The sequence below is a fragment of the Cornus florida genome, unplaced genomic scaffold (assembly GCF_030987335.1).
Source record: "Cornus florida cultivar Cherokee Brave unplaced genomic scaffold, ASM3098733v1 CherokeeBrave_3.0.0_Hap2_Chr11, whole genome shotgun sequence".
Classification (NCBI taxonomy): domain Eukaryota; kingdom Viridiplantae; phylum Streptophyta; class Magnoliopsida; order Cornales; family Cornaceae; genus Cornus; species Cornus florida.
In genome coordinates, this window is record NW_026775581.1 from 129,479,361 (window position 1) to 129,489,643 (window position 10,283).

A 10,283-nucleotide genomic window follows, 5' to 3' on the forward strand; every position below is an offset into this window, starting at 1 on the left:
TATGTATTTATGTATAGTAGGTTTGGAAAAAAAAAAAATTTGAAACTGACCCTACATTTTAAAATTTCTCCTAAAAATGACCATTTCAGTACAAGTTGGCTCGTGCAGTCCCTCAGTGCTGTTTACTTTTCCGTGCAGCTGTTGCTTTCTGTCTCATGATATCACATGCCACTTTCCACCCTCGGACTAGTACTAAAAAATAGATACTTCAATACACAACTAAAGAAACATTTCTTTACCCATTTAGTTTCAGTCGCAAGCTCATCATGCTGGGAGGTTAAACCTTTTTCAGCTACAACAATCGTTAGTTCATCATGTTGCTTCAAACAAAGCAAGACTTGGAAGCAAAGTTAACAATTGCCTCTCAGGGGTTGCACATTTGCAAACGCAATGAACCAAAAATTATTACATGGTCCCCAGACCAATCACCAACTAACACGTAAGCAAATATATCAACTTTGTGTTAATAATTTATCCTCTACAACGACATTATTCGACTTGGTTTAGTTTTCTGAAAAACAAATACAGAGTAACAATCTTTACAAAACTGCTCTATGAAAATGGTGGGGGAAAAAAAGAAGAAAAGAAACCATGGTCCTCACATATAAAGCTCAAATGCTGCCATCAAAAGGGTGTGCCCACAATATTTATTTGCAATCTTTCTGTGATGGCAATAGGTCCACATACATAATTTCATTATCAATTTAGACATCTATCCTGAAGACAGAAATGTACATTTCTGGCAAATGCACACAAGCTAGACCATCCAATCTAGATGTCAAATTTCCTTTGCTGATGTCATTTCTTCAAAATAATCATTCACTAATTTACATCTTAGTTAATAAAAAAAATCAGATTTTATTAAGACGTGAACAAGCCAAAAAATAAATTGTTAAGAAAACACATACAGGTGGAGAGAGGGACGTAAAGGAGGTGTTGCACAACAAAACCTTAATTCCCTTCCTCACTTACCCACCTTAATCTGAAGGCTGCTCATCCCCACATCCACCTTTTCCATACTAGATTCACTCTTCAGCTCATTCTTGTTTACATCACTGATACTGAGCCATGGGTGTTGCAAACACTGCTCAGCAGTCGGTCGCTTCTCTGGTGCAAAATCGAGAAGGGGACACAGGAACTCTGCAAACTCACGAGCATCAACATCAGAAAATTTGTATTTATCAATCAGTAATCGATCAAGTGACCAGTATTTCAGCCTCCGGATCCTCTTCAGATCCCCATGTCTGTCAAAGTAATCTTTGGATTGAGCCCCACCAATGGCGATCTGTTTACCAAAAAAATATAAAGAAGGGGTATAAGACATGGTTAAAAGAGCAATAAGAGAGGGATGACGAACTCACCTTCCGAGGCATCTTCCCAAGGAGTTCCATCATTAGAGCAAGGTGATCCTGCAACCAACCCAATGAACAATTCCTTTACAATAATGATTTATTGCTTACGTGGAGAATGTCGGAACTTTGATGACAGTTTAAGATGAACATATTTTGAGTATTGCATTTTCTTATCATTTATCATTTACTTGCTATTTGTTTTGTTCTTTCCAAGCCCACATTCTATCTTCCAATATGCATAGACAAAAGCTATATCAATATTTAGGATGGTTGGTGTATATGCATCTACAGCAAATAATCGATATTATGCCATGTTGTAATTCATTAAACAGAGCTACAAATAGCAAAAACCATCTAACCTCGTCCTCGCTGAAACCTTGCCCGCCCTTGGGAGTAAACAGCATCTCACCGGTAGCTAGCTCAAAGGCTGTGCAAGCAAATGACCACATATCAACAGAGGAGGAGTACCCAGTACCGAGAATAACTTCAGGAGCTCTATACTGTCTTGTTTGAATTTCCTCTGCAAACTGTTTATCAGCCCAACATGCATTTCCAAAATCCACAACCTTGCAGTTCACATCAATCCCATTCAGGCTCCTCTCAGCCTTTGGTGTCCCTCCCATTGAAGCGCGTCTTTGTGCTATCCTAGCCACTGCTCTCCTTGCCCTCCTCTTTAGTTTTTTCTCAATACTATTTATGGTAACTCCACCGTTTGGATTCCCCTCAGGCTTTTCTAGAATTGGGGTGAGCCCAGTCCTGACTGGATCTTTGGCAGGATCAATGGTGGAAACAAGAAGTATATTTTCGGGCTTCAAGTCCGTGTGAATTATTCCAAGTTCTCTATGCAAATAATCCAGACCAGTCAATATACATTTGCATATCTCCCTAACTTTATTCAACTCAAGGCCTCTGTAACGGTTATATCTGATCAGCCGAAGTAAGCTGTCACCAAGAAATTCAAGGACCGTGCACAAATGCTGTCCATTTGGGCCTGTATGCTTAAAGTGGTCAACCAATCGTACAACACACTTACTACTGGAAGGGTCAGCATCTGCAATAGCAGAAAGGACTTCAATTTCATGGAGAGCAGCTTGAGCAAATTGCGGTGCACTTTTCTGGATCTTAAGAGCGACGTATCCCTGTGAAAAGGAAAAAACTACATTGTAAGAACTGATGTACTTCAAAAAATAAGTTACAATTAATTTATTTATTTTAATAAGTAGGACATAATAGCAGTACCATCAAAGAATCTGCTAGATAACGAGATGCTCATTGAGAGACTAAATATCACTGGCCTGACAGGTCACAGGTGTCCCATTTTTAAATGAGCATTTCCTGGAAAATACCAGCAGAAATTGGGTATTTGGCACTAAAAACAAATGACTTATTTCAATCAAATGGCTGCTCAACTAGAGATCAGCCAGATTTTGTTTTATAATTTTAAGGAATATAGCATAGACGAGAGATGTTTAGCTGTAAACAAAAAATCACCCATTTCAAAGACAGCAACAAACTAAACATGGCTTCTTCAGACTAAAGGTAGCAACAATCACTTCTTAATATGGAAGTGCATGGACACTCGATGCAACTTTTGTAATTTTAATAGCTGTGCAACCATAGAAATTTATCATACGACCAATGGGCCATTAGCCCAATCGTTTAACCCCCTATCCTCAAAAAGAGGAGGGGAGGGTTCGAGCCCCAGCGTGGGAAATGTGTGTGAGTACTTACCTGATATATATATATATATATATAATGGAGCAATTACAGGAAAAGATGGTCCTCTATAAAATGGTCATGAAAATTAAAACTGGCTAAATCAATAAACCAGATATTGTTTCCATAACTTCGGTCATTATCAGAACTTCAGTTTTCTTTTTACCTGAAGTCTCCAAACACAATTGCAAACTTTACCCATGAAAATTATGCAATTAAGCTATTCAAATTCCATAAGATGCCTACATAAATAAATACATACGTATGTATATATGTGTGTGTGTGTATATACATATGTTTGTAATCTCATATGTATTGTGAATTAATTCTCTACATAAATAAGCCCTTATATGCTTAATTTGTCCTATGAGACATCACATGGTCGTATTGGATTCCAACGACGGTTCTTGTATATACAGCTTGTAGAACATGCCAATTTCCCCCGAAGGCTCTGAAACAAACCTGATACAGCACCATTTACTAAAAGAGCCAACAAAATTATCCAAGATAGAACTCTGAAGTGCTAGGAAAATTCAAGGAACACTGGAACACCAATGGGATATCACACTTATTAGCCCACTAGACAAGTAGATAATCCCCCATCCCAGATGCAGCTCACCAAGACTGAGACTGGTATATTATGAATTCTCTTCCCTAGACTTACATAAACTAGCTTGTGAGATCGGAGAAAATAGAAGATTAAACAGAAAGAAAGAAAAATAAAAAATGAAAGGGTTCCGCAAGCCTGTATCCTGGTTGTAAAGTAAATTGAAGGTATCTTGACATGTATTTTCGATGAGGGTTTGACTTGTACAACTCTGCACATGTCTTTATATATAAAATGGATAAACTAACTATGACTACAAGAAACATTTTAGGTCCTGTATCTAAAGATCATGATTTGTAATGTCAATCCTACCAAAAAGTTACATGATTCGCATCACCATCCAAAACCGGAAGTTAGAGGTCAATATAATATCATTCATTTATTATTCTTCAAAGTTTTAATATTTTAAACATTTACTAATATCAGATCAAATGAGGGGAAAAAAAAACACTAATAATTTATCCAAATAGATAGTCCAAGAATCTTGATCAGAAACTTAATCATTCAAATTAGCTCTGTCAACTATAACCCATTTTTCATAAATGAAGTAAATAAGCAAAAATTCAAAGAAACAACTGAATATAGCAATAATAAACAACAAAAGATATTTATTTCTTAATTAAGAGTAATGAAATAAAACAATCATTGACTAATATTCCGAGCACGCATACTAATAATCATCATTTATATATAATAATGAATTGATGATAATAAACATTCGGGTTCAGGAATAAATCCAAATATAAAATCTTTCAGAAATGAAATAAAAAAGACATATTAAAACAAGAAATCTCAGATCGTAAAAAAGGAAATCGAAGAGAGAGAACATACGGAGGACTGAGTGTCGTAAGCGAGCCAGACGGTGGAGAACTGGCCCCAACCCAGCTTCCTCTGGGCGATGTATCGGCCGCCGGCGAACGAATCGCCGATTCTGACTGCGTGATATCCTCCTTTCCTGTAAGAGTCGATGCCCTCGTCCTCTTCCTCGGACCCAGATGACGAAGAACACGACATGGTGATGATCTCTTTTCTCTCTGTCTCTCTCTTCCTTCCTCTGATTCTGATCTTTGATTCTTGATTCCGAGTTGGGCTTTCAGTGAATCGCGGTTGTGGTCCTCTTGTTGTTTGATTTGGGTTTGTAGAGAGAGAAAGCGTGTGTATGTATCCGCAGAGATTTGGAGACAAACTTCCTCAGGAGAATGTTATTTTCCTTTGTGGCTTTCAATACAAGAGACTCTCCACTTTTCTCTCCTTTTCTTCTCTTCTCTTCTCTCTCTATTTTCATTTTCATTTTCATTTTCATTTTTGGTAATTGAAAAGCAACTTCTTTTTGAAATTGTATATCTTTCCGGTTTTGTCCCTGTGGCTCTGGGAGGTTTGGTGAGGTGGACTAATCAATGTGGCGAGATCTGATATGCCACAGCCAACTGCCCATTAAATAACACGCACCAGATAAATAAATCTTAACATTTAAGATATAAAGATATATGCTAATAATTGTTATAGTTAGGATTAATTGAATTTTATTGTGTCCTGTCTCGTCTAAATCACAACAATTACGATCCACTGTGTTATTTGATAAAAATTGGGGCTAAGAACTTAAGACAAGACTGATACATGTACTAATTGTGTGTATCTGCAATTTTTTTTTTTTTTTTTAAACAAAATTATCTCCTGATGTAATATATATATATATATATATATATTTTGGTGTTGGTTGTTATAAAATATTTACAAAAAAATATAATTAAAATAATTTATTTATTAATTTTGGATCAAGTTATTTTACACGCATCGATTTCACACACCCCGATGAACTCAACCTAAATCTTTGCTTAATACCGAAAAATAAAAATAAAAAATATTTTATTTAAAAAAATATATAGTTTTTAAGAAAAACATTTTCCGCTGAAACAAAATGAAGTTTTGAATGTCGCAATTTTTTATTGGAGTTTTATTATAATATATTTTTATGATTATGGGATTGTTACTTTAGATGATGCTAATTTATGATTTTTTTATGAGAATTTATGTTTTAGCTATAATGATTTTTTAGTACAAATAAAATGTGAGCAGTATTAAGGAATTTACATCACGTTGAACTATTTTTTTATAATCTAATTCCACACTTAATTATAAACTTCCACACAATTTGAAAATCATCTAAAATGGTAAGTTACATTTAATATGAGGTAAAATTTTTGTGACATCGACCTCACTTAATACTAAATTTTTTTTTTTAATTATTACTTTTTAAAAAAAAAATTATTTCCATTTAAAAACTTTAACACCTAAAGTTTTCAGTAATATACTTTAATTGTAGGGTTAAACGCTCACACACCCCCTCAAGTTTTAATTTATTGTTTTCATATTAAACCTGATCAAAAGTTACTAATACACCTTACGAGGTTTGATATAATTTGCTTTGACACCCCTCTTTTTAAAGTGAAAAAATAAAATACCTAAATTACCCTTCATTATTCCAAATACATTTTTATTCTTAAATTGTTAGACCTTTTTACCCTCAACTGGTCTCCTCTCTTTCTTCTGTAACTTCCCCTATTCCATCCAGGTCTATACATCTTCGTCTTCCAAAGCCTCGTCTACCAGACTGGTGGGGTCAGATCCCTACAATAGAGCACGCATTCAACCTGTTTACAAGTATTCCTTAGGGTGGCACCCTTTCTACATGGATAGATAACGGCTCAAGCAACAGTGAACATCATTACCACCACTAAACCCCCTACCATTAGCCATGGGCGTGACTAAAAATCAAACAGTCTCAAATAAATGTTTTTCAAGGCGAGTATAGTAGAATTATGAAATTTCTAAGGTATCATTAAAAATAAAAAATAAATAAATAAATTTGAGGTGAAACCGTATTATGATCATGACCATAAAATTTTGGTATCAAAATAACTTAAAATTTCTCAGGTGAAACTGTATTATGATCACGACCATAATACACCCCGGAATAATGCAGCAGCAGCTAATTCTCAGGTGAAACCGTATTATGAACATGAAGTCAATGAATTTCAGATGAAGAATAAAAAATAAATAAATATATATATATATTTCAGTAGTGGGTATGGTTTTCTATGCTTAATTAATTAGTATGTTCATCTTCAATAGTTATCTAGCAAATGACCTAGCAATATATGGATGATTCTATTGTAACATAATTTTTTTATGATAATTTCAATGTGATATGGATTGAAGCGCCGTCAACAACCGAGCTCACCTTGCTCATCGCCGCTGAGGGAATCTAGCTGAGCATCGCCGCTCAACGTTATGCTCGTCGTGGTTCGACCGTTCGGGTCTGGGTTTCTTCTTGCTCAATCCGAGCACTTCCAGGCCCGTCCTTCACCGTCATCATCATGGAGAGGCGTTTGACCATATAAATCGATTAAATTCACATTGATTTCTTTGAAACCTAAAAACGGAACCTTAATTAAATCCAATCTCTCCATCTCTGCTACTTCGTGCAAGAATCGATCGCCTGTGGGCCAGGCTTGGCGAACAAATGACAGAGATCCTCTTGACTGGCTTTGCCAACGGGGAGCATAAGGAGCGGACAAGGTCTGTGTCGGGAGGGGAAGATAGACGTGGGTGGTCGGAGGAGTGAGAGATGAGATGATGAGAGAGAAAGTGGAGGTGTAGGGTGGTAATATTGTCATTTCACAATTTGCTTATACATATCAGTAATATATAATTTTGATAGTGAAATAAAGCAAAGGGTATAATAGTAAACTTACATTTTTTTAACTTTAAGAAGGGGTGTGAGAGCAATATTGGCTGAGGTTTAATACAAAAATAATAAACTAAAAACCTGAGGGAGTCGCGGAGCATTTAACCCTTGATTATATTGTGATCGTTTTATTTAGGCTCCTCTTAATTTCCTTTTTTAAGATTATATATATATATATATATATATATATATATTATCTTTTGGCGTTTGATAAATGTGTGAGTCCAAATTAAAATCAAGTTCATTCTCATATTTTTTCTTTACGACAATCAAATACTAAAAAATACATAAAATATTTTCTGTAATATACTTTGATTATATTGAGATAGTTTTTTTTAGTCACTGTAAATTTTCAAGTAACATAGCATCGCTCATTATAAATACGAGTCTGTTGAATTCATTATTGTATTGTTGGCAGATTCCGTTCAACAAATTGATTGTTAGGATATAAACAAGATGTCTTGAATCATGATTGAGTCATGGGAGACGAAACTTCTTTACTAGTCTTCAATCTTATCAGACAACTCTAAGAAAAGACTTTGAAGTCCTTATAATCTATGCTACTTAGTCTTATGTGGACCACAAATTGGTACATAATCGGACTCTACACAAAAAGAAAAAGAAAAGATGGGTTATTTTCGAAAAATAAGCAACGTCAGGAGCTGGAAGCAATGTGATGTTGTACCGGAAGAATACATAATTGTACTCGTAGATGAGTACAGTATTAATGTTTCATCTACTGTGTTTCCAATTAAGTATTGGGCTGATCGAATATCATTTATGGACGTTGTATACTTGTATATACGGAGACCGAGTATATTTTTTTGTTGGATTGGCGAAGGATGATACTTTAGTCGCCACCAAAGTTGGGTGTGGGTTCGATTCTCCTCCAATATTGCAAGTTCCTGACTTACATATTATTTGCATTGTGAGGTCGGGATGAGTAACCAGGAGTTTACCTCATAACTACAAGTCCAAAGGGCAAATAGTTACAATTCCCACTTTAGAAAAAAAAAAAAAGTAAGTTGACAACTCTTTTAAACTTAAAAAAATACAAAATATGGGTTATATTCATTTTTTATGATTAAACCCATCTATATTTTTCCTCTCTTTGCATCTATCTGTGTATCTCACTCATATATTCATCTGCATCTTTATTTTTCCTTAGCTCCAACGGCCAATCATTCCTTTTGTAGAATTGAGTGAAAAAATGAATAACTTTTATATATAACATGCATAAAAAATAATTGAGGTAGATTTTGGAAATGAAGAAATATAAATGGTTAGTTCAATTTTTTATGAATAGTTTTTTATTTTAAGAAAATTAAAAATAGCAGAAAAAGGTAGGAAGACAAATTTCTACGGGTTGTTCTATAGAAACAGAATTAAAATAAAATACATTCATGCTACGTTTGGTGTGGAGGAATGGAATGAAATGTCCATTCCAACAATTACTTTGTTTGGTATGCAATTTAAAGTGAAAATGGCCATTCCATTGGAATGAAAATCTATTCCATAACTAAACCTATAGAATGGGTATTCCATTTCCCAAGTAATTTATTTTAAAAAATCGACTTCCCAGAACACCCTCATATTCCAAGTTCACAACTATCTCCACCTTTCACCACTACCACCACTACCACTGCCTTCCACCACCACCAACTTCCACCATCGTCCACCACTTTCCACCACCACCACCGCCATCGTCTTTCACCACTGCCACCACCGCCACTGCTATTGCCTTTCACTACCACCACCGCCGCCATTATCGCCACCGTCTTTCACCATCGCTACTGCCACCATTTACCGCAACCACCACCGTCGCCTTTCACCACCGCTACCACCACCACCATTGCCATTGCCTTTCACCACCTTCCACCACCACCGCCGCCATCGTCTTTCACTACTGCCATCACCTTCTACTACCACCACTGCTACTGCCTTTCACTACTACCACCACCGCCACCACCACAGCCCCCCGCCACCACCATCGCCACAGCCACCTTTCACCACCGCTGCCGCCGCCTTCCACAACCACTAACAAAGCTGCCATCTCTTTTCATCACTGCCGTCGCCTTCTACCACCTTCCATCACCAGCACCACCTTTCACCAGCACTACCGCCACCACTACCGCCACCGCCATCGCCTTCCACCACCACCACCACCGCCACCACCTTCCACCACCACCACCACCTTCCACCACCACTGCTGCTGCTAATTTCCACCATTGCCACCACCGCCGCCTTCCAACACCACCACCTACACTACTACCGCTTTCCACCAACCATCATTTATTTAAAAAAAATTATTAAAGAATATCATTTTGTTAATTTAATTTAATTTAATTGTTACTAAGAGGGATATTTTGGAGAATTCAATTACAAATTTATTCCATTCTAAATTTTAAATTGGTCCAACCAAACACTATAATAGTTATTATCATTTCATTCCTACACGTTTCATATTTACAATCAAACAATAGAATGAGAATGACCATTCCATTCCCATTCTCATTCCATTCTCACTTGCATTTCATTTCATTCTTGCACACCAAACGTAACACTTTTTATTCAAAGTTGAGTAATTTTAAAACTATTTCACTTTATATATATATATATATATATATAATTCTAAAAAACTGCTTGGAACTATTTTAGAATTAAAAGAATTTTTATTATTCTAAAAAGTGGAGGTCTCTTAGGAAATATTATAATTTGAAATGATTGGCACCGGATCCAAGGAAAAATAAAAGGTGTGGATGACTATGTGAGTGAGATACATAAATGGGAGTAAAGAGAGGGAAAACACACAAACACACACACACACACGTATATATATATTTGTGGGGTTTAAACCTAA

At 35.9% G+C, this 10,283-nt stretch overlaps 1 protein-coding gene across 1 annotated transcript; it reads right to left on the bottom strand.

Annotated features, from left to right (window-relative positions):
* Nucleotides 1-772: 772 nt before the first annotated feature.
* LOC132283223 (uncharacterized) lies at nucleotides 773-4,985 on the bottom strand. The gene is made up of 4 exons (XM_059785149.1): nucleotides 4,507-4,985; nucleotides 1,712-2,491; nucleotides 1,362-1,409; nucleotides 773-1,285 (listed from the first exon to the last, which is right to left on the bottom strand). Exons 1-4 carry the CDS (start codon nucleotides 4,687-4,689, stop codon nucleotides 965-967), a joined length of 1,332 nt encoding a protein of 443 aa, XP_059641132.1. The 5' UTR covers nucleotides 4,690-4,985; the 3' UTR covers nucleotides 773-964.
* Nucleotides 4,986-10,283: the final 5,298 nt, after the last annotated feature.